At 43.7% G+C, this 25,843-nt stretch overlaps 1 protein-coding gene across 2 annotated transcripts in view; it reads left to right on the forward strand.

The window, feature by feature from the left end:
* LOC126190758 (structural maintenance of chromosomes protein 6) overlaps positions 1–25,843 on the forward strand; it is a 221,183-nt gene that overhangs the window by 169,939 nt on the left and 25,401 nt on the right. For both annotated transcript variants that reach the window (XM_049931273.1, XM_049931274.1), the window contains exon 19: positions 18,379–18,509. In XM_049931273.1, coding sequence (XP_049787230.1) covers positions 18,379–18,509 — 131 coding nt within the window. The remainder of the gene's footprint in view (positions 1–18,378; positions 18,510–25,843) is intronic.

A 25,843-nucleotide genomic window follows, 5' to 3' on the forward strand; every position in this document is an offset into this window, starting at 1 on the left:
TATCGAAGGAAATTGAAGGAGATCTGAAATGTGAAATGATTTGGGTGAAGGTCACGGTTAAAGCAGGCTCAGACATGGTAGTTGGATGTCTCCATAGGCCCCCTGGCTCAGCAGCTGTTGTGGCTGAGCACCTGGACATAATTTGGAAAACATTTCGAGTAGATTTCCCCACCATGTTATAGTTCTGGGTGGAGATTTTAATTTACCGGATATAGACTGGGAGACTCAAATGTTCATAACGGGTGGCAAGGACAAAGAATCCAGTGAAATTTTTTTAAGTGCTTTATCTGAAAACTACCTTGAGCAGTTAAACAGAAAACCGACTCGTGGCGATAACATATTAGACCTTCTGGTGACAAACAGACCCAAACTATTTGAAACAGTTAACGCAGAACAGGGAATCAGTGATCATAAAGCGGTTACGGCATCGATGATTTCAGCCGTAAATATAAATATTAAAAAAGGTAGGAAGATCTTTCTGTTTAGCAAAAGTGACAAAAAGCAGATTACAGAGTACCTGACGGCTCAACACAAAGGTTTTGTCTCAAGTACAGATAGTGTTGAGGATCAGTGGACAAAGTTCAAAACCATCATACAATATGCGTTAGATGAGTATGTGCCAAGCAAGATCGTAAGAGATGGAAAAGAGCCACTGTGGTACAAGAACCGAGTTATAAAACTGCTGCGGAAGCAAAGGGAACTTCACAGCAAACATAAACATAGCCAAAGCCTTGCAGACAAACAAAAATTACGTGAAGCGAAATATAGTGTGAGGAGGGCTAAGCGAGAGGGATTCAATGAATTCGAAAGTAAAGTTCTATGTACTGACTTGGCAGAAAATCCTAAGAAATTTTGGTCCTATGTCAAAGCAGTAGGTGGATCAAAACAAAATGTCCAGACACTCTGTCACCAAAATGATACTGAAACAGAGGATGACAGACTAAAGGCCAAAATACTAAATGTCTTTTTCCAAAGCTGTTTCACAGAGGAAGACTGCACTGTAGTTCCTTCTCTAGATTGTCGTACAGATGAGAAAATGGTAGATATCGAAATAGACGACAGAGGGATAGAGAAACAATTAAAATCGCTCAAAAGAGGAAAGGCCGCTGGACCTGATGGGATACCAGTTTGATTTTACAGAAAGTACGCGAAGGAACTTGCCCCCTACTTGCAGCAGTGTACCGTAGGTCTCTAGAAGAGCGTAGCGTTCCAAAGGATTGGAAAAGGGCACAGGTCATCCCAGTTTTCAAGAAGGGACGTCGAACAGATGTGCAGAACTATAGACCTATATCTCTAACGTCGATCAGTTGTAGAATTTTGGAACACGCATTATGTTCAAGTATAATGACTTTTCCGGAGACTAGAAATCTACTCTGTAGGAATCAGCATGGGTTTCGAAAAAGACGGTCGTGTGAAACCCAGCTCGCGCTATTCGTCCACGAGACTCAGAGGGCCATAGACACGGGTTCCCAGGTAGATGCCGTGTTTCTTGACTTCCGCAAGGTGTTCGATACAGTTCCCCACAGTTGTTTAATGAACAAAGTAAGAGCATATGGACTATCAGACCAATTGTGTGATTGGATTGAAGAGTTCCTAGATAACAGAACACAGCATGTCATTCTCAATGGAGAGAAGTCTTCCAAAATAAGAGTGATTTCAGGTGTGCCGCAGGGGAGTGTCGTAGGATCGTTGCTATTCACAATATACATAAATGACCTTGTGGATGACATCGGAAGTTCACTGAGGCTTTTTGCAGATGATGTTGTGGTGTATCGAGGGGTTGTAACAATGGAAAATTGTACTGAAATGCAGGAGGATCTGCAGCGAATTGACGCATGGTGCAGGGAATGGCAATTGAATCTCAATGTAGACAAGTGTAATGTGCTGTGAATACATAGAAAGAAAGATCCCTTATCATTTAGCTACAAAATAGCAGGTCAGCAACTGGAAGCAGTTAATTCCATAAATTATCTGGGAGTACACATTAGGAGTGATTTAAAATGGAATGATCATATAAAGTTGATCGTCGGTAAAGCAGATGCCAGACTGAGATTCATTGGAAGAAGCCTAAGGAAATGCAATCCGAAAACAAGGGAAGTAGGTTACAGTACGCTTGTTCGCCCACTGCTTGAATACTGCTCAGCAGTGTGGGATCCTTACCAGATAGGGTTGATAGAAGAGATAGAGAAGATCCAACGGAGAGCAGCACGCTTCATTACAGGATCATTTAGTAATCGCGAGAGCGTTATGGAGATGATAGATAAACTCCAGTGGAAGACTCTGCAGGAGAGACACTCAGTAGCTTGGTACGGGCTTTTGTTAAAGTTTCGAGAACATACCTTCACCGAAGAGTCAAGCAGTATATTGCTCCCTCCTACGTATATCTCGCGAAGAGACCATGAGGATAAAATCAGAGAGATTAGAGTCCACACAGAAGCATACCAACAATCCTTCTTTCCACGAACAATACGAGACTGGAATAGAAGGGAGAACCGATAGAGGTACTCAGGGCACCCTCCGCCACACACCGTCAGGTGGGTTGCGGAGTATGGATGTAGATGTAGATGTAGATCTCCTCCCCATAGAGGTACTTGATGTGATTACATAGGCTTTCCCGGCGTAATAAGTCTTGAAAGTCTCTTCGGGTTTGCTGCCGGATCCTAAAATCAACGTGACTCAATATTTCGGCAATCCACCTGGTCGCCATCTTCAGGAAAATGCTGCTTCTGCTGATGAGTCCCGCTGAGAACTTTGGAGGAAGAAAGGAAAGCTATTGAGTACACTCTCCTTCTTGCTGAGATGCCATGACGAAGGTATAATTCCTAATGTCGCCAGATTTATTCATTTTATTAATAGTAAGAGAGCTAATAGGATTAAGGAACGTGCAAGCCAAGCGCTCATAAGAGAATGCATTCGTTTTACTCGCAGACAGTTGAAGATTGTTTTCCAAAGATTTATTTTACTTACATTTGAACTTGTCATCGTGGTTTTCAAGGGATGTTTGGCAGTGGGTTGATGATTCCACATGGGCGCTATCAGATTGGGCACATAGGAGCGCCATTACCAGACAATCCTCGAAATTTGAACGGCTTCTTTCTCATTCTACAGCATCAGATGCGGATAAATGTCGGCGTACTGTGATTAATCTTTCTAACAAGGCGTTGGATGGGCCCACAGTGTTGGTATTAGAGAAAGGTTTAAATTTTTCGCCCACTCCCAAGAGACTTCCTGTCACAGAGTTCATGTGTTCTGTAGAACAAGCAGTACACAGCCTACCCAAGGATCAAGCAGAGGAAATAAGGCAAGAAGTGTCGCACACATTACGCCGGGCTCGACCACCGCAGGATAACACCTCTTCTGCAGAGAGAGCAGCCATTCGTTCCCTTAGGAATGATGATGAAGTAGTAGTTTTACCAGCTGACAAGGGGAATGCCATGGTTGTAATGACACAGGATGATTGTGTCCTAAAAATGGATTTACTTCTTAATGAGCTGGCGTACAGAAGACTGAGTTCCTCTGGAAGAGGCCCTTAGTTTGATCAGTGAAAAACTGGATGAAGAACTGGTGAAGCTTTATCGTCAAGTGCTGACGTCTACGTATTTTTTATTTAATGGTAACATTTTTTAACAGAATGACGGAGTGGCTATGGGTAGTCCTTTGTCAGCCATAGTCGCCAATTTATTTATGGAGGACTTCGAGGACATGGCACTGAGGACTTCAGCTTTGCAACCAACGTGCTTCTGGAGATACGTGGATGATACCTTCTTTGTCTGGCCGCATGGACGTGATGCTCTTAACAGATTTTTGGACCACTTCAACTGTCTTCATCCCCGTATCAAATTTACTATGGGGGTTGAAAATGATGGGATGCTTCCATTTTTAGATGTTATGGTTTATAAAAAACCAGGTAGTACTTTGGGACACAGTGTTCACCAAAAGCCGATACACAGAGATTGGTATCTGCATCCTAAGAGTTGTCATCCACCACACCAACGCAGTGGAGTCCTTAGGACTTTGGTACGGAGAGCATATGCCATTTCCGACGCAGACAGCTTAACCCAAGAACTTGAGCATTTGATGGCTGTTTTTAAGGAAAATGGATACACCGAGAAGCAGATTCGTCGGGCTATGGAGTTTGGACCATCTCCAGAGGTGTATGAAGAGGAACATAAATCTGTGGCCTTTCTTCCTTATTCTGGAGGCTTATCATTTAAGATTGGACAAATGTTAAGGAATTTTAACGTTAAGAGTGTGTTCCATCCACCTTCTAAGATTAGGGCTCTGCGCAGCTCTGTGAAAGATTATTTGGGGCTTAGGAAACCCGGTGTGTACAAAATTCTGTGTCAATATGGGAAAGCTTACATTGGACGTTTGATTCGCACAGTGCATGACAGGTGTGTGGAACATCGCCGTCATACGAGGCTACAACAGCCGGAAAAATCGGCAGTAGCAGAACACTTCCTAAATGAGGGACACAGTATGAAATTTGATGAAACTGTGGTAGTTGCCAGCATTTCCGGTTTTTGGAACAGTGTCTATAAAGAGGCGATTGAAATTAGGTTGTCTGATAATTTAATCAACAGAGACAATGGGTCTCCTCTTAGCAAGACGTGGTATCCTGTATTATCTCGCATCAAAACTGAACGTTCTTCAGTGCGGCCTTGATTGCGATATATTGTTGCCAGCAGTGTTTCACTAAGGGCGGCGCCACCTCCCTGTCTTGGGAGGCAGAAACCGTGATGGGTGGCGCATCGCATGCGCCATGTACTGAACGGTGCCTATATAGGACGTCGATCTGCAACCTGGCGTCAGTTCTCAGCGGGACTCATCAGCAGAAGCAGCATTTTCCTGAAGATGGTGACCAGTTGGATCGCCGAAATATCGAGTCAAGTTGATTTTAGGATCCGGCAGCAAACCCGAAGAGACTTTCAAGACTTATTACACCGGGAAAGCGTACCTAATCACATCCCTGTCTTCCTGCTTGTTGTACATCAACGTGATTCAGCCAATTTTAAATCTAATAAATAGTTATGACAACAGTAGTAATTGACAACATAAATGATAGTAATGATGATGATGACAACACAATAGATGTTAACTCCAAACTCTCAGAATAATAATAATAATAACTTGAGGTATTGTGAAGCCATGTTGGTATAATTTAACCTAAGGAATCATGCCAGAGGGAAGTGATAGTGACTTGTTACAAAGACTGTTTCAGTGTGGAGGTCTGTGGATAAATTGGAGGAAAGTGGGAGTAGTCAGAATAGAATGAGTTGTACCGGAGATTACTGTTAGTAGATTATGGACTGTTAACTGTCTCCTGGAGCGAGAAAGAGTTGTAATTCCTATGAGTTTTTGAGGAAGATAGTTCCATAGTAAAGTTTGTGACAGGGAGCACTTTTGACAAAGTGGCTGTTATATGGAATGGTACCAAGAAGATGAGAGGATTTTGATTTGCTGGGACTATGTATTTGTACTATTCTTTTCAGATATAAGTGATAGAGTGGAAGACAAATGAGTGGAACTGCAGAAATTGAGAAGCCAGTAGACAGAGAGTATGGCAGTTCCTGTAAATATCTGCACATATCTAAGGTATTTGTTAGTTACCGTGATCTGTTCAAAAAGTCAAATATCACAAAGTTATTCATCATCAGTTCCAAATAACAAGATCTCTGCTGCAGAAGTCCTTGCAGAATACTATAATCATAATTGAAAGTATTAATGATAGTGTTGTGTCTTGCCCACTCATCACTAATAGGGTGCCTACGGAATGCTGTATTCTCGGAATGCTATACAACAATTTCAAACAAACAACATTAGTAGTTTTAATTCCAGAAAGCAAACTGAAAATACTTAAATTGTTTTACAGTAAATCTCGCAAGCGAGAGGCGACTTGAAAACAGAACTGTTCTTGCTATACTCAGAGCCCAAGGAACCACTTGATACAGACCTGACAGAGTAGCACTAATCACCTTGTGGACTTGGGCCGATCTTGTGCGGTCGAGGCTAGCAGGAGCTGCGTTTATATGCAGCTGTTGTAAGGGGCCACCTGGCGCGGCGTGGTCCAATTCTGCGCACCATTGGTCACCGTTTCTTTACTGCCTTCTCTGGTCTCTTGTTTCACATCTTCATTCCGATGTTTGTGGTTATGCCAGAACATCCCCCCCCCCCCCCCCACACACACACACACACACACACACACACACACACACACCGAAGCGAAGGAATGTCATCGTGTATTGTGTGTGACAACAGGGGAGGGAACAGGAGGGTGGACACTGACAGGTCGGAAGCTGTGGCTGCAGGGGACGACGAGCTTCTGGCCGTACCCCGCCATCCGGCCTGAGCTCTGGTGGAAACGTCCCCCAGAAAACGACCAGAAGGGTAGACGTCCACCTCCTGTTGCCATGAACCAAATGAAGAAGGGGGCGACAGCTGTGGTGCAAGTCGGTAGAGTTCCCTGGGTAATATGGGAGGAGGCAGAGGAAGTGAAGGCTTCGCCTCCATTGGGTCATGTCGTGATGATACCCTCCGGTGGCTGCTGCAGCCGTGCTGTCCTCTGGACGCATGCATCTGGGGGAAGAGACACTGAAAGATCATCACATACATGACAGAGGTGCTGCAAACCATCCGGACCTGAAACAAATATGCAAATGCCTAGTTGATGGACAATCTCACCTGGAACTCACTATCTGCTGCTGCTGAATACCCTGTAAAAGACAATACCACATAGCGCGAAGCAATTCTGGTGGCCTGCGGTGCCGGATGCTGAGGAAAGTGGAGCAGTGTCTGATGGTGGCGGGTGTGGAGCAATTCCGCCAGTGATGGTCCATCTCGTGGGAGTGAGCAATACGAGGTGAGAAACAGTTTCAAAGCTTGATCCCTGGTGTGTGCGGGGAGAAATATGGCCATCTGCTGCTGGAATGTTCTGACAAAACATTGCGCTTCGCCTTTTGGCTGTGGATGGTACAGTGCACTAGTTAGATGCTGTATGCCATTGCGTTCACAGAATGTTTCAAACTCATGGGATGTGAACTGAGGTCCATTGTCTGACACTACCATTTCAGGTAAACGTTCTAGGGAAACTTGCTATATGAGTCAACCACAATTAATCTGTGAGTGTTCCAAAAATGTCCCGCAAAGTCTATGTGCACGTGTTACCATAGCGATTACGACTTAGGTCAAGCAGAGTTGTTTTGTGGTGGAACTGACTGAGTTTCTGCACATGTGTGACACTGTGATGTCATCTGTTCTATTTGGGCCAAGTACAGTGTCGAGGTGCTAACTGTTTCATACAAACAATCCCCCAGTGTCCTTGGTGAAGTAACTGCAACACTTCTTTTTGCAAAACTTGAGGGATCAATACACGTGACTGTCCATTGTCATTTTGAACAAGAATCACACCTTTTTGTACAGTGAAACTATGCTGATGTGCAAAGTATCAGCACACTGCAGAATTCTTTATGCTATTCAAGGAGTGAGGGCCAAGATGTGCAAATATAATTAAGCAAAATGTTCAAGTCTGGATCAGTTTCCGCGGCCTGTGCAATTTTCCTATAGTTCAGTGGAAAAGACTGAAGCAATTCAGAACCTTGAGCATCGATGTAACAACAAGATGCAGCAGAAGCGTCAAAGTCTGTATGAGGGACAATCAGAAGGCATGAAAGTGCGTCCGCATTACCATGTTGAACTGTTGGACGACACACAATCTCGTACTAGTATTGAGACAACAACAAAGCCCATCTTTGCATTTTTTGGGGAGTTCATACAGGAACCAGTTTCGTCTGATGAAACAAAGGCTGCAAAGGCTTGTGATCTGTCACTAAGTAGAATTTTCTGCCATACAAATAGTGGTGAAATTTGGTGACACCACACACAATAGCCAATGCCTCTTTTTCAGTTTGGGAATAGTTGCACTGAGCTATGGATAACACTTTTGATGCGAAAGCAATAGGCCTGTCTTTATCACCAATTTGTGTGAAAGCACTGCACCGATTCCATAAGAGGAAGCATCAACTTTCAATACAACTGGTTTTTCAGGATCAAAGTGAACTAAGCAACTATCACTGAGAAATGCCTCTTTAAGTTTTGGAAAGCTACTTGGCACTTGTTTTTCCAAACAAAGGAGACATTCTTGCAACGCAAGCGATGCAATAGAGCTGCGATTTGTGCAGCATTTGGTATGAACCAAATATAATAGTTCATTTTTCCTAAAACTGACTGCAATTCTGTGATATTACGAAGAACTGGCAGGTCTCGTATGGCTAACAAATGCGACTGCAGGGGATGTACACCTTGACTTTTGATGACATGACCAAGATACTGCAACTCAGGTTTAAAAAAAATCACACTTGTCCAGCCTGCATTTTAGTCCTGCATCAGATAACACATGAAACAAAGCACGTAAATTTGCAATATGTGTGTCAGGTGTACGACCTGCTATTACAGTGTCATCCAAATAGTTGGAACAGTTTGGCACTTGTGCAGTGAGCTCTTCCAAATACCATTGGCGGGTACAGAAGCACTGCCAAAAGGCAAACACAAGTATTTAAACAAGCCCAAATGAGTATATACTACAAACACTTTTTGAGATTCTTCACTGAGCATTATTTGAAGATATGCGTCATGCAAATCAATTTTAGAAAAGTAGTGTCCACTGCCTAATTTGTCCATAAGATCTTCCGGGCGTGGCAAAGGATAAGTGTCAATTACAGTTTGTGCGTTGACTGTAGACTTAAAGTCAGCACAGAGGCTAATGCATCCTGAAAGTTTGGGGAGCAAAACCAGTGAACTTTCCCATTGACTAGCTGATATCGGCGCAATAACTCCGCTATCTTGCAATTCTTGAAGTTCAGCAGCAACTTTGTCCCGCAATGCAATGGGAACAGTTCTGGCCTGGAAAAGGCTAAGCATTGTCTTTCAGTGTAATATGTGCAACAAAATTGTTAGCTTTGCCTAAACATTTGGAAATTAGTTCTGGGAATTCTAGCTACACTGTCTTTTGTATTGAATACAGGCACTGACAACACATTGTCCTGAATGTTGAAGCCAAACAAGTCAAAAGAGTCAAGTCCAAATATGTTCTCACACTCGCATGGTTGTAGCACTGTAAAGGTCACTGTTCGTGTATGTGAGCTATACATGGCAGGCAAAATACACTTTCCAAGAACGGGAATGTCTTGTCCATTATAAGTTGTTAGCTACATGCTAGTTTTAGACAGGCGTGGGGAACCTAACAGTTCATATGTGCGACAATTTAGCAATGTGATAGAGTCACTCATGTCCAACTGAAATTTCACACGTTTCCCACGTATAAGTAAATGAGCAAAAAGTTCGTTTGACTGTCTTACCACTGATGAAACTACATGGTTGCTAGTTGCAGACTTTGAATATACTGTATTAAATGATTAATGGAAAATCTCATATAGAGATGTGAAACAAATACTAACAAAGAGATACAGGGGCTGGCCAGTACTTACCTCAGCTCAGTACAGCCGATAGATACACACAAAACAAAACCGAAAATTTATGTTCCTAGCTTTCGGAACAAATGTTCCTTCATCAGGGAGGAGAGAGGGGAAAGAAAGGGAAGAAGGGAAAGGAGATTCAGTTACTCACAACCCAGGTTATGAAGCAACAGGGAAAGGAAAATAGGGAGGGTAGCAAGGATGGAGGCATGGTTGTCAGAGGGAAGCCAAAGATATTCTACTGTAAGTACTGTGCCAGCTTCAAACCAAAGAGGATGGTGAATGAAATTGATCAAGTTTTAAAGAGATTGAGTTTCAGAGTTATATTTGGTGGGACAGAACAATTGTCATCTAAGTAATGTGTAATGAGAAAAGTGAGACTTAGTACTGGCTTGATGTTACATACCTCCATTGTGACATAGTGGTTCTAAAGATTACTTTCTGTTGGTGAGAACTACTCTAGAGCACTTGGAGAATAATTTAGGCCTATGAGAATATCTTGATCGACAGTGTCAGAATCTTTGCAGAAATGTATATCACACGTAATGATCACCTCCTGTCTGTAGCTATTTTCAGGTTACATGTTGCTTTCACCACAGCAGTCATTGTGTTAAAATAGTTGCAAAACCCTGATGGTCATTCATTCTGAAGGTTAAGCAGGCAGTATTCTGTGTATTCTAAAACCTTCTTAGAGGGCTGGTACAATACAACGGTATTGATTGTCAGAAGATTATTTGGCAGATTTTTTTGTAGATAATGGTTTTACAAGCACTTATTTCCAGGCTGATGGGGAGATACATTCAGCCAATGTGTTTTTAAAGATGTATTATTTGGGCAGTAACAGATGAACAATAACAGTCTTGTATTGTGTGGTGCCATCATTCCTGCAGCTACTGAGTGAATTTATGTGATTGAAATAAAATACAATGTTGACACAAATTGTAATTCAAATGTCTAAAATTGCAGCTTTGTCCAAGTGTGGTCCTGAATATTTTTGTGTTCCTTTGTTGGTCAATGAGGGATCTTAAACATTAGCTATTCATGCATGTGTCATCTGCAGTTTTAAGCACTGTTTAAATTTAAAGCACACAAAAATAAATTTATTGAAATAATGCAGCTTTCTACAGCACACAGTTTTTGAAAATGAAAACATTTATTTACTCTTCTATTCTTTTAACAATAACTATGTTGGTAAGGTTTTCTCAAACAAACCTACATGCTTACTAGCTGTGCAGCTCAAAGTTTTACTAACATAATTAATGCTAACATATTGTAGAGTTGTTTTTTACAGGCTGTTATTTTGTATTCTCTTTCTGTTGGGATCCAAGTGGAGATCACAGTGCTCACTCACATCTTGCTCAATGGTGTATGAGATGTACTCAGTAGAATTGAAGTCAAGTGACATAACAGTGACACAAGCACCTTCATGTCTGTGGAGAGTTCCTCAAACTATTCTGACACAATCATGACAGGACAGTGAACCCACTTGCAAAAGGTACAGGTAGTCTATGAGATACTGAAGGAGAATGAATGGATGCACTTGATCTGTCATAAGGCTTCTGTATTGTTTGCTGCAATATTCGGAGATGCTGAGTCCAGATAGGCACAACAAAAAGACTGTCGGAAAGTGAGCTTTCGACCAACAAAGCTTTTGTCAAAAATAGATAATATATGCAACTCAGACAGACATGACCACAGTCTCTGGAAGCTGAAGCCAGACTGCGAGCAGCAGCGCATGATGGGAGAGGAAATTGGGTCGGGGTAAGGAGGATGCTGGGGAAGGGAGGGGGAGGCATACCAGGGTAGTGGGGAGGGATGGTAAAGTGCTGCTAGTGGAAGTGTGCATTGTATTGTTTACTGGTGAGATTTGACGGCAGAAGTACTAAAAGCCCCAGTACAGTCACTATAAACATTCCCTATGCAAGAATGTCCCCATCATTTAGCTTGAATAGCATTGCCACTTAGCAGTTCAGCTAGTTGTTGGCATGTATCATAATTCATCACACTGAAAGACACCTATACATTCTTCGGGCATTCAGTGGTGGTGTTGCTGCATCCATGCCAATCTCAGTGTCCTGTGACACACAGTGAGCAGTGATACATGTCTGGGGCAGTAGCTTTTGTAACGCATCTCGAGTGAGTGCTTCTAGATGATGTCTGCTCACTGTTTGTAGTTGTTCAGCTGTGAATTGATAAATGCTTCACTTCTCTGGCATTAAAACATTGTTGCATGTATCATTTGTCTGGGACAATGATAGTTTCCCTCAAGTTGAGATACCCACATTATATCTGTAACATGGTGACACTTGAAAGACAATTGGTAGATGATGCTCGCTCGTTCTGTGTACAGAGTGTCCTTTAACATTTATGTGAAGGAGTATAATCCCACATTTTACAGATTTTATTCATCTTTTAGTCTCTAGAGAAGAAACTTGCAGCACTTTAGAGATGTTCACTGTATTACATTGTGTGCTGCACCAGTGCAGCTCCTCCGGGCTGTCTGGTGTAATCAACCTGCTTTTAGGGGCAAGTTACTAGTTCTTCCATAATATGAAGCTGCCCTCCAAAATATATTAATTTAGTATGAAATTGTTTTGTTCTTTGTAATCTGTTTTAGTAGTCTACACATTTTTGTACATTGTTTGGCCAAATTTCATCTCAGGGGGCACAGCTTTTATGTATCGGACACAAGTAATTATAAGGCCAAGTACAATTTTGTTAATAACAACAGCATGTTAAAGCAGAACATATTCAATGCTAAAGTTTTGTTTACCTGTTGCACGGATATCACTGTCAAGCAGGCTGATGAACAGTACTTGTCATATTTAAGAGAGATCCACATCAGCTTAGTGTTTCCAGCGGAAAAGTTAATTTTTACCCATTTAAATTGTGTTTAATAATTTAACTTAGGATGTTAATAATAAAAAAGAATGTCTGTCATTTTATGACTTAGGAGTGAGAAGAGGGAGACAAGACAACATCCACCATCCTAGTGTCACCTCTCAGCTAGAACTTGTGTCTTCATAAATTTTTCTGAGCCATATTGACAGTTGACACCCCACTTAGACATAGGTTTTATAACATTCACCACATTATTTTCACCTAGTTGATGCCTCACTTAGACATAGATTTTTATTGATGCTGACAGTGAACATTTGGTTAGTAAACTTTTTAAAACTTGAACAAAAATGAACTTTCTAATTTTTCATCTTTTTTTAGCATGTTAGTGAATCACAAAGACCTCTCATTCTTATATTCTTCTAATCCTGATCTGATGATGGCGGTAGCCAAAATCATTTTACCGATAAAGAATTATATTAAGCAATGTAGAGGGCTTTATTCATAAAGTGTGGATGCACACACACACACACACACACACACACACACACACACACGGCAGATATTAGTATTCTGTGAATTCAAACAATGGATAATCCAGGGTGGAATGTAACAATATTATGAGAAGGAAAGTTGCAACTGGTCATATAGCAGAGATGCTGAGTTGCAGATAGGCGCTACAAAAAAGACTCTCACAATTAAAGCTTTTGGCCATTGGCCTTCGTCAACAATAGACACAAATGCGCATGCATGCACTCACTCACACACACCCACGCACGCACGCACGCACGCGCACACACACACACACACACACGCGCACACACACACACACACACACACACACACACACACAAATGCAACTCACACACACGACTGCAGTCTTTGGCAACTGAAATCACACTGCAAGCAGCAGCACCAGGGCATGATGGGAGTGGTGACTGGGTATGTGTAAGGAGGAGGCTGGGGTGAGGAGGGGGAGGGAGAGTATGGTGAGGGTGGCAGACAGTAAAGTGCTGCAGATTAGACTGAGGGCAGGGGAGAGGTGGGGAGGGAGGGGAGGGGAGAAGTGGCAGAAAAGGAGAGAAATAAGAAGACTGGGTATGCTGATGGAATGATGGCTGTATGGTACTGGAATGAGAACAGGGAATGGGCTGGATGGGTGAGGACAGTGACTAACAAAGGTTGAGGCCAGGAGGGTTACGGGAACGTATGATGTATTGCAGGTGAAATTCCCACCTGCAAAATTCAGAAAAGCTGGTGTTGGTGGGAAGGATACATCTGGCACAGGCTGTGTAACAGTCATTGAAATGAAGGACAGTTTGTCGGTGGTCATTCATGTGGATTGTTGGTTGTCATGCCTACACAGAATGCAGCACAGTGTTTGCAGCTTAGCTTGTAAATCACATGTTTGGTTTCACAGGTAGCCCTGCCTTTGATGGGATAAGTGATGTTAGTGGCCGGACTGGAGTAGATGGTGGTATGAGGATGTATGGGACAGGTCTTGCATCTAGTTCTATTACAGGGGTAAGAGCCATGAGGTAAGGGATTGAGAGCAGGAGTTGTGTAAGGCTGGACGAGTATATTGTATAGGTTTGGTGGACGGCAGAATACCACTGTGGGAGGGGTGGCAATGATAGTGGGCAGAACATTTCTCATTTCAGGGCATGACAAGAGGTAATCAGAACCATGGCAGAGAATGTAATACAGTTGCTCCAGTCGTGGGTGGTACTGAGTTACGATGGAAATGCTCCTCTGTGGCCAGACAGTGGGACTTTGGGAGGTGGTGGAGGACTGGAAAGATAAGGCATGGTAGATTTGTTTTTGTACGAGGTTGGGAGGATAATTACGGTCAGTGAAGGCTTCAGTGAGACTCTTGGTATATTTCGACAGGGACTGCTCATCACTGCAGATGCGACGACCACAGGTGGCTAGGCTGTACGGAAGGGACTTCGTGGCATGGAACGGGTGGCAGCTGTCGAAGTGGAGGTATTGCTGGTTGTTAGTAGGTCTGATATGGATGGAGGTACTGATGTAGCCATCTTTGAGGTGGAAGTCAACATCTAGAAAGGTGGCTTGTTGTGTTGAGTAGAACCAGGTGAAGAAAATCGAGGAGAAGTTGCTGAGGTTTTGGAGGAATGTGGATAGGGTATCCTCATCTTCGATCCAAATAGCAAAGATGTCATGAGTGCATCTGAACCAGGTGAGGGGTTTAGGATTCTGAGTTTTTAGGAAGGATTCCTCAAGATGGTCCATGAATAGGTTGGCATAGGATGGGGCCATGCGGGTCACCATAGCCATATCGCGGATTTTTTTGTAGGTTGAGCCTTCAAAGGAGAAGTAATTGTGGGTGAGAATATAGTTGGTCATTGTGACCTGGAGGGAGGTTGTTGGTTTGGAATCCATTGGGTGTTGGGAAAGGTAGTGTTCAACAGCAGTAAGGCCATGGCATTAGGAATGTTAGTGTATGAAGAGGTGGCATCAATAGTGATGAGCAGGGCACTGTGTGGTAAAGGGACAGGAACTGTGGAGAGTCAATGGAGGAAATGGTTGGTATCATTTATATAGTTGGGTAGGTTCCAGGTAGTAGGTTGGAAAGGTTCCAGGTAGTAGGTTGAAAGTGTTGGTCTGTAAGAGCAGAGATTCTCTCAGTGGGATCACAGTAACCAGCCACAATGGGGTGTCCTGTGTGGTTAGGTTTATGGACTTTAGGAAGCATGTAGAAGGTAGGAGTGCGGGGAGTGGTAGGGGTGAATAGAAAGATGGACTCTGGGGAAAGGTGGTTCTGGGATGAGCCTAAAGATTTGAGTAGTGACTGGAGATCCTGCTGGATTAATGGAATGGGGTCACTGTGGCAAGGTTTGTAGGTGGAAGTATCTGACAGCTGGCAGAGTCCTTCCACCAGGTAATGCTTGTGGTTCAAAGCAACAGTGGTGGAGCCTTTGTGCGCAGCTAGGATTACAAGGTTTTAGATGGTGGACTGTGAATCTTTCTGTGGATGTAAGGTTAGTCTGCATGCTGAGGGATTTGGGGAGTGATGATGAGGCAAGGTTTGAAGTTAAGAAATTCTGGGAAGTTAACAGGGTGTGGTTTGAGGGCAGTGGGGATGGGTCACGGTTGGATGGAGGAGTGAACTGAGTTAGGCAAGGTTCAATATTGGTCTTTGGTTGAGTCTGATTGGTAGGGTTGGTGGTGAAAAAGGGTTTCCACTGTAGGGACCAGGAGAAGGAGAGAAGGTCTTTAACAAGCCCTGCATGACTGAATTTGGGAGTGGGGCAAAAGGTGAGGCTTTTGGAAAGGACTGATATTTGTGGGCTAAGGATTGTGGAGGAAAGGTTTATGACTGTGTTGTGGGTCTGTTTAGTTTCCTCCCACCACCACACAGAATCCAGTGAAATTCTGCTATTGCAATGTTTACCTAAAAAAGAAAAGAAGAAAGTAAAAAAAGAAAAAAAAAACTGATTCATCAAGAGCATAAAACACTCCAGTTTCAAATTGCCATGCCTTCTTGAAAGTAGTCAGTGCAGGCTTCAACATTTTTCTTTTATGTATTGCTTTAGCACATGTGTGCATCACTAAGCTTAGGATAGAATGAACAGAGAAAGAATTGTTCTCACTCGATATTTTCTGAGAATTTTGGAGGAAACGTCAAAAAAAATGCAGCGAGGTGAATTACAGCTCTATAAATAGTCATATAGATCTTTCTCTGAATGCAAAAACTTGTCTAATGACTTACAAAAACAGTGTCCAAACAATTATGGCAATATTTAATAATATTTTCTTAAGTTCATATGCAGTACAAGCTAAGTTTACACTGTGACGCCTATTTGAAATTTAAATCACATAATGCATTTATATTTTCAATAGTGGCACTCTTGTAACAAAAATACACATTACCGGTAATGAAACACAGTGTTCAGCCATTACTACCACAATGATACTGTGCACAATATGGTTTAATCGTTGAGGTCGGCAGTGCGCGAACATGAAACACCCATTTCTTAACATGGGAATTGAACTATTTCTTTAAACTAGTTGAAATACACATGAACTCTGAAAAAGACAGTATCTAATTTTAACATTAAATAACTACCAGTCATCGCTTATGCCCTAAAATTAGAATGTTTTATATTTAGGAACAGGAAAAAATGCTTGTTTCTATTACATTTCATGTTATTCATCGGATAATGGTTTAAACAAAATTTATCTCTTTCTTGTTATATCTCATTCCATGGTTGAGCAGCTATCTGTAAGGTGGCCCCATGAACAGGAGGAATAAGATTGAGCTAGATACTGTTTCAGATGATAGCAGTGTGAGCAAGTTACTTCCAGCAATAAATGGAATCTAATATGTTAAAAGAGCTATGTGTTTGGTATAAAAGCAGTCTCACCTAAAAAGATTTAGTTTTGGAAATGTTAGTAGGCTTAGGAAAGTTGTTGTTGTTATGGTCTTCAGTCCTGAGACTGGTTTGATGCAGCTCTCCATGCTACTCTATCCTGTGCAAGCTTCTTCATCTCCCAGTACCTACTACAACCTACATCCTTCTGAATCTGCTTAGTGTATTCATCTCTTGGTCTCCCCCTACGATTTTTACTCTCCACGCTGCCCTCCAATACTAAATTGGTGATCCCTTGATGCCTCAGAATATGTCCTACCAACCGATCCCTTCTTCTGGTCAAGTTGTGCCACAAACTTCTCTTCTCCCCAATCCTATTCAATACTTCCTCATTAGTTATGTGATCTACCCATCTAATCTTCAGCATTCTTCTGTAGCACCACATTTTGAAAGCTTCTATTCTCTTCTTGTCTAAACTATTCATCGTCCACGTTTCACGTCCATACATGGCTACACTCCATTCAAATACTTTCAGAAACGACTTCCTGACACTTAAATCTATACTCGATGTTAACAAATTTCTCTTCTTCAGAAATGCTTTCCTTGCCAGTGCCAGTGCCAGTCTACATTAGGAAAGTATACTAGCACTAATCAAGAAAATGTTGATTACTAAGCAATTTAAAATGTTGGTAGATTGTTGGGAAATGTTTCTGGAAGTTGGGATTGCTTAAAGTGTTGCTTTATGTTGTGCAGACATTGACAAGGTTCATACCTTGTGTTTATGTACTATAGAACTGTTGTTATTGATATATAATTTTGTCGTGTACCAAAATGCTGCCTTCTCCTGCACTGTTGAGTCTCTGACAGGCCACACTACATTGCCCTCATTTTTAGAAACATGGGACTAATGTTTGAATTTACTCTAACATCTGCTAAATTTGCTATTTGATCATTTAAGTAAGTATTTTCATGTGGGGTTCACTTAAAACTACAATAAATGATTTGACTTTAAAACCAATAAGTTTTTAAAACTAATAAGTTTTACCAACAAATGGAGCTAACAAAGAGAACATGAGGGAAGTGGAAATAAATATTTGTTATGCAAAGTGGCTTAAATTGTCTTCTCTTTTGGTCTAGTAATTTGAAATATTATTGAAGATGTAAGTACTTAACTTCCATCATCCATTGTCTGCCTCTGGACTGGATGGTACAGCTTTAGAATGGTTGACAATGCTGTCGTGAGAGCCTAATAGAAGGCAAAAGTGGAAGTAAATCTCTGTTCTCTTTCAGAATAGGTCTCTGGTCATAGGAATAGAAGATTAAAACTTTGTAGATAACTGCACACATTTTCATAATAAAGCCAATTTTAAGTTATATATATGTATTTTATAGCTTTTTGTAGCTTCACATGTAAGGTTTAGGATCAGCTGTTAATACATTGCCAACAAATGTTCTGTCTAATAATGGACAATCTGAGAAAATTGTGCTACTAGACTGTACATTTATGTAGAACAAAGCAACTAAGTTTCTCCTCACTGTCATTTTAACATGTATAGTAGTTTATGAGTGCAACATTTGATATTTTTCTACTTCACTGCATTGCCGAAATATATAGTTATGTAATCATTAGAATTAGCCATTAAGCTTGGATTGTGTGAGAAATTCTCATAATATTTCAAAACGTAAACAGTTTCTGTAATTGGTGTAAAACTTTATCATCAAATCTTTTCCAACAGGACAAGGTTAACAGACAGATTGTTATGGACTTGCTACTGTTCCATGCCAATAGTAATGGATTCCAGTATGTATTTTTAACTCCTCAAGACACGTCATCTGTGAAGACGGGGAAAGATTTAACCATTCACTGGTGAGTTCTAGTTTCATAAATACGGGGAAAGATTTAACCATTCACTGGTGAGTTCTAGTTTCATAAATATTAAACTATGGTTTTCTTTTCAAATATAGTGTGTTCCCAGTCTTCATTGCTGCTTTAAGAGTCTTGGTACCCTTGTGTCCATATTCTGGTATATTTTCTAGTGATTCTTATGAAATCTTTTTTATATGTCTTTATAGAAACACATCTTTTTCAGCATAGACTCAGTTGAGCTGTGATTTAAAACAGTTTGTGATTTCCTCAAAAGTGCATGTGGAAATTTCTCTGTTCCATGAAGGAATAATCAAAATTGAATAGAATTTTGGCTATGTATGATCCATTGTGATACAGTCAAATGATAAAATGTACAGAGCAAGAAAATATTGTCTGTCCACAATCAGTGTTTTACTAAAGTGACTACATGCTGCTCCACATGTCGTGCACCTTATCAGGCAGACTAAATATGTGTCTGAGGCTTGACACACTGCAGTTTCTGTCATAGTCCAAACCTGAATTCTGTTTCTGGAGAGCTAATTGCCAGTTGAGGAAATTTGTTTGGTGTATGACATGCTTGGTGAATGGATTGGCCAAGGAAGAAGGTGTATCTGTTTTGTGGCAAAGATGTCTTTACAGTTTTCTTGCCATTGCTTAGATGAGTATTGGCCTGTTGGAATAAAGCTGCAGGAGTGTGCTGAAGGGAAATTACCACTTCTAGTTCCACAGCTTCGTTGATGTAGTTGTCGCTTTTGCAGGTACCTACAGTCCCAAGCAGTGGTGGCTGCATGTTTACAAATTACATATTCATCTGTGTTGCCTACAGTCCTTGGATAGCACAGGAGGTATTAGATTTAGCTGACAAAAGAATAAAATATAAAAATGTAACTAGTGAAGCAGGCCAAAGGGAATACATACAGTTAAAAATGAAATTGAAGAAAATTCAGAGTTGCTGAGCAATAATTGTTAGGACACAAATACAAGACTGTAAAAACGTGCATGAGTTGAAGAAATATAGATGCTTCTTATAGAAAAATTAGAGAGACCTGTGGAGAGAAAAAAACCAGGTGAATGAATATCAAGAGCTCAGAAGGTAGACCAGTACTAAGCAAAGAAGGGAAAGCTGGAAGTTTGGAAGGAGTAGAAAGAGGCTCTGTATAAAAGGAACAAACTTGAAGGCAATATAATAGAAAGAGAAGAGGAAGCAGGTGAAGTTGAGATGGGCGTGTGATATTGTGAAAAGAATTTGACACATCACTGAAAGACATAAGTGGAAACAAAGCCTGTGGGAAAGACCACACTTTCCATTAGAATTATGGAGGTTCGTGGGAAGGTAGCCCCACCAAAGCTAACCCACTGGTGTGCATTTTATATGAGACTAAAAAAATACCCTCAGACCTTAAGAAGAGCCTAATAATTCCAGTTCCAAAGAAGGTAAGTGCTGATAGATGTGAACATTACTCAACCGTAAGTTTAATAAGTCATAGTTGCAAAATATTGACCAAATTATCTTGGGGAAGATCAGTGTGGATTCCAAAGAAATATAGGTACACATGATGTAGTAACACGGTTCATGTTTTCCGTCGCACTTCAGAGTAGACCGGGAACTGTCTCATAGGCATGTCCGATGTGAACTGAATGGGCATGGCCCATGCTGCCTGAGTTGTTGTTCCGCTGGCAGAGGTCGTGGCCAAATTCTCGCGTGCCCTCTGGTGGACGGGACTCTATTTGCGGCAACTACCGTCCGTGACACGCTATGCGGATGTGCGCCTCCCACGATCTTTCTGGTGGCTACTGCACTCCTCCTCCTTCAGGGGGTGAAGCCACTGTGATCCACTGCGTCGGTAGGTGGAGCCTAGTGCAGGAGTAATGACCTCCACGTCCGTCGGAAGGCTGGAGTCGAGGGGATCTGCCAACCCTCGTGACGGAACCTTCGAATACGGCTGGAAGTGACCCACACGAAGAGGCTCCCGTCGTCCCACCACCGGAGCCTGGGACAGAACGGGAGACAGGCCGTCGAACTCTGGATCCTGGTCCACCCCAGGAAGGGCAAGACCCAATGGCGGGGACGATGGGGAAGGGACGACGACAGGTGAACCAGCCTCCTGAGAAACCGGGCCTGCGATGGGGGCCGGCTCTTGCTGGGGCATCGCTAACGATGGCGATGCCGGTGCTGGAGCTACTGAAGGCTGCCAAGGCTGAGAGCCATCGCAGTGCGGCGGAATCCCAGGGGGGAGGGGTGGTAGCGTCCCCTGAGAAACCAACACAGGTGCCGACAATGGAGAACCAGTGCCCAAGGGGTCGGAGGGTGGGTGCCCAAACGTGGTCGTAGCTGATTTTGGTGACGACGTACCTCCCAGTCCCCCGTCTGCAAGGTATAAAGCCGGCGGCCATTTCGGCCCAGGACCACCGCCGGTATCCAACGTGGATTGTGACCAAACCCACGTGCCCAGACCGACATACCCAGTGGAAAGCCGGGTACTCCGTTTTGCGAAGACTGGCGAGGACTGGTCCGGAGGAGGTGCAACAGAGTCCTAGGTTGGCGCCCGTGGAGGAGCTCTGCGGGGCTGCGTTCTCCCATAGGTGTGGTCCGGTAAACCGTCAGGAAAAATGTCAACGCCTCCTCCACAGGAAATTCGTGCACATACTTTTTCATCTGCGTCTTAAATGTGCGCACCATGCACTCGGCTTCCCCATTCGATTGTGGATGAAAGGGGGGAGAGCAAACGTGCCGAATACCGAAGTGTCTACAAAAATCCTGGAAGGTCTGCGACATAAACTGAAGTCCATTGTCCGAGACCAGGGTGACTGGCAGACCTTCCACAGAAAAGATTTTTGCTACTGCCTGGATTACAATTTCTGAAGTGGTTGAGGAGCAGTGAACCACATATGGAAATCGGGAATAAGCATCAATGACAATGAGCCAAAAGCCACTGAGAAACGGGCCTGCAAAATTGATGTGAACACGTTCCTGTGCCTGGGTTGCAGGCGGCCATGAAGAGAACGCTGACCTGGGAGATGCCTGTTGGCTCGCACACTGTGAACAGGCGGCCACCAAGTGCTCAATTTCTCTGTCAATACCGGGCCAGTACACATGTCTGCGAGCCAAGGTTCCAGTGCCCCTCATGTAATAACATGAGGACTTCCCTTCGCAAACTCGCAGGAACAACCTACGCGAGGAGCTGTATCATCGGTAGCCAGAAGGAGAACTCCTTCCAAGACAGAGAGGCGGTCTTGTAGAACAAAATAATTACGAAGAGGGTCTGAGGCCTGGCCTGAAGGTCGGGATGACCACCCCTGCTGAATGAGGCAAACTACTTGCCGGAGAACCGGGTCAGCTGCCGTTTCCCTGGCGACTCTAGAACTAGTGATCGGGAAGCCATCAACCGCTTGGCGGGGCGCCACATCCAAATGAAAACACATAATCTCCTCTCGATTGAACTTAGGATCTGCGCCCACCGGTAGACGGGAAAGAGCATCTGCATTGGCATGGTGTCTAGTAGGGCGAAAATGAATGTCATAATGGTACTTAGAGAGGAACAAGGCCCAGCGCTGTAGTCTGTGGGCCGCCCTATCCGGAATCTGAGAGGCGGGACCAAATAACGATATTAACGGCTTATGGTCAGTGATTAACTGAAACTTCGTGCCATACAAGAAAGGGTGAAACTTGGTAACAGCGTAGACAATGGCCAAAGCCTCTTTTTCCACCTGGGAGTAATGGGCATGTGCAGGACTAAGAGTTTTAGACGCAAACGCCAGTGGCTGCTTGGAACCATCTGCGTTGCAATGGGCCAGGACCGCCCCCACCCCATACTGCGAAGCATCTGTAGCCAGGACCAGTGGCTTATGAGGGTCAAAAGTAGCCAAACACGGCGCTGACTTGAGGAGGCCTTTCAACGAGGTGAACGCTCGCTCGCATGCAGGCGACCAATCAAAAGGAACACCCTTGCGCAGAAGGCAGTACAGGGGGTGGGCAATGGTGGAAGCTCTGGGAATGAACCGGTGGTAATAGGCAATCTTGCCTAAAAAAGCTTGTAACTCCTTCAGCGAAGCGGGCCGTGGAAGGTCGACGATACCTTGGACCAAACTTCCTAGCGGCTGGACGCTGTGCCGAGAGATTGTATAGCCCACATACTCAATGGACGGTTGGAAAAAGTTTGACTTATGCAGGTTGCACCGCAAGCCCACGGACCTGAATTTGAGAAAGAGGATGCGAAGGTTGTGCAAGTGTTCCTTCGTGCTGCGGCCTGTGACAACTATGTCGTCCAGGTAATTAATACAAAGAGGGATTGTGCTCAAGATAACACTGGAATATCGCCGGGGCACTGGATATCCGAAGGCCAACCGCTGCTATTGGTAAAGGCCAAACGGGGTGTTGACAACCACCAGCCGTTTGGAGTCCTCATCAAGAGGTATCTGATGATAAGCCTCCGAAAGATCGATTTTCGAAAAATAGTGGCCTTCCGCCACGGCGAAGAACAATTCATCAGCATGAGGCAAAGGATAGGTGTCCACCACCAATTGGGAATTAATGGTGGCCTTGAAATCGCCACAAAGACATAATTTTCCCAAGGGTTTCCTGACAATTATGAAGAAGAAATGGGAAGAACGACCCCTAGGGCTGTCAGCCGGTCTAGCTCTTCTTTTACCTGAGGGCAGAGAGCCAAGGGGATATGCCTCGCGCGTAGAAAACGCAGGCGAGCCGATGCCTTCAACGTGAAGTGAGCTTCAAAGTCTGAAACACGCCCCAGGCCCTCCTCAAAGATCTCCGGAAAGTCAAAGATCAAAGATTCTAATGATTGATATGGAACGTCTTCGGAGACCAACTGTATGGTGTCAGTGATAGAAAAACCGAAAGCTTGAAAGGCATCCAAGCCAAAAAGGTTAGCGGAGTTCGCATCACTGACAACAATAAAAGTAATAGGCCGAGTGACTGATTTGTAAGTCTCGTTGGTAGTGAATTGATCCAGTAGGGGAATGAACTGTTTACCATAACCGCATAGACGCCAGTAAACTGGCGCCAACGGGGGCGACCCAAGGTCGGAGTAAGTTTGTGCATTCAACAAAGAAACTGCCGCACCCGTATCTACTTGCAGTTGTAATCGGCGCGACCGAACCGACACCTCAATAACGAGTTTGTGTGCCGATGCGTCGGGAGCCTGGCCCGATGAAACTTCCTGAATGTCAACGTCCATGTCCTCTGTAACTGCTTCCTTCGATTCTTTTGAGGCTGAGCGGCAAACTTTAGCAACGTGTCCTTTTTTATTACATTTGCGACAAACGGCCCAACGCTGGGGGCACTCCGACTGATCGTGATGTATATAGCACGACGCACAGGACGGTAACAGGGGCCGGCGGCTGGAACTCTGTTTGCACGCCGTGCGGGAGCGGCTGTAATGGCCAGATTGTATGGCTCGCACGTCGTCCACCCTGGATGCAGTGGACACGGCTGTGCCGCCCTGAACCGCCGCGACGTCGCACCACACGCTTCCAACTGTTGACCGGCGGCGTGAGAGACTTCATACGATTGAGCAGTGGACAGGACTTCCTCGAGGGAAGGGTCTTCTAACTGCAGGGCCCGTTGCCGGACCTCCCTATCAGGTGCCGAACGAACAATGACGTCGCACACCATAACGTGGGCATACGACTCTCGCGACTGCTCCGTGACAAAATGACACTTGCGACTAAGACCGTGCAGGGTAGCGGCCCACGCCCGGTAAGACTGATGGGGCTGCTTCTTGCATTGATAGAACTCGACCCTAGCCGCCACAACATGCATGCAGCAGCGATAATATGAAGTCAGTAATGAACACAATGCGTCAAAAGACAAGGACGAGGGTTCCTGCAACGGCGCTAGCTGCCGCAAAACTTGGTACAGCAAGGGAGATATCCAAGACAAGAAAAGAGCACGACATACCTCCGCATCGGCAACATGAAACGCCTGGAAATGCTGCCGAAGGCAATGTTCATACGCGTCCCAATCCTCCGCCATCTCGTCATACTGGGGAAAGGGAGGAGGGAACAGCGCTGGAGCAGATGGCGTGGAGAGCAACGCCGGAAGCACTTGTTTCATGGTGGCCATGAGCTCAATCTGCTGCTCAACCAAAACCTGCACTATGTCCTCCATGCCGCGAATAAGCTGCGAACCCGGAACAATGACGCAACACGCGAAAGAACGGCCCTACTCGTCGCCAATTGTGTAGTAACACGGTTCACGTTTTCCGTCGCACTTCAGAGTAGACCGGGAACTGTCTCATAGGCATGCCCGATGTGAACTGAATGGGCACGGCCCGTGCTGCCTGAGTTGTTGTTGTTCCACTGGCAGAGGTCACGGCCGAATTCTCGCATGCCCTCTGGTGGACAGGACTCTATTTGCGGCAACTACCGTCCGTGACGTGCCGTGCCGATGTGCGCCTCCCGCGATCTTTCTGGTGGCTACTGCACATGAGCCAATACTAACCCTGTGAATTACCTTAGAAGATTGGTTGAACAAAGGCAGATGTACATTTATAGCACTTGTAGATCTAGATAAAGCTTTTGACAGTGTTGACTGAAATACACTCTTTGAAATTCTGAAGACAGCAGAGATAAAATACAGTGAGTGAAAGATTATTTGCAACTTAACAAAAACCAAATTAGAGTTATAAGAGTTGAAGTATGTTAAAATGAAACAGTGGTTGAAAAGGGTGTGAGACAGGGTTGTAGCCTATCCCTGACAGTTCAGGAAAAAGAAAGTAAAAAGTTGAGATTTGCTGATTATATAACTCTATCAGAGACAGCAAAGGACAAGAAAGAGCAGTTGAATGGAATGGATAGTGTCTTGAGAGATATTACAAGATGAACATCAAGCGAAGGAAAACAAGGGTAAAGGAATGAGTCAGGTGTCAGGCGATGTTGAGGGTATTAGATTAGGGAATGGGGCACTAATAGTAATAGATGAGGTCTTCATTTGGACAGCAAAAAACTGACTTCAGCCACAGTAAAGAGGACATTAATACAGACATTAAGCAAAAAAGGAATTTCTGAAAGAGAGAAATTTGTTAAAGTCCCCCGTACATGATCAAACTTGTCAAATTTTGCTCTTATCTATCCATAGATCTGTCAAACAAGCCCACACATGAGCCAGCAAATTTGTCAGTTTAACCTCACTCTTGAAGCAGACATTTTTGTATATGTATTTTGACACTAGTGGGATTGGCTAAAATTCACATAAAGCATATCTATCATTGACTCTGGCACTATGTTTAGAGGAGGAGGAGATACGGGGGGGGGGGGGGGGGGGGGGAAGAAGACTCTAGTCTAGGGAATAGTTTAAAGTGAGGGAGAAATATATA

Source organism: Schistocerca cancellata, chromosome 6 (genome assembly GCF_023864275.1).
Source record: "Schistocerca cancellata isolate TAMUIC-IGC-003103 chromosome 6, iqSchCanc2.1, whole genome shotgun sequence".
NCBI lineage: Eukaryota > Metazoa > Arthropoda > Insecta > Orthoptera > Acrididae > Schistocerca > Schistocerca cancellata.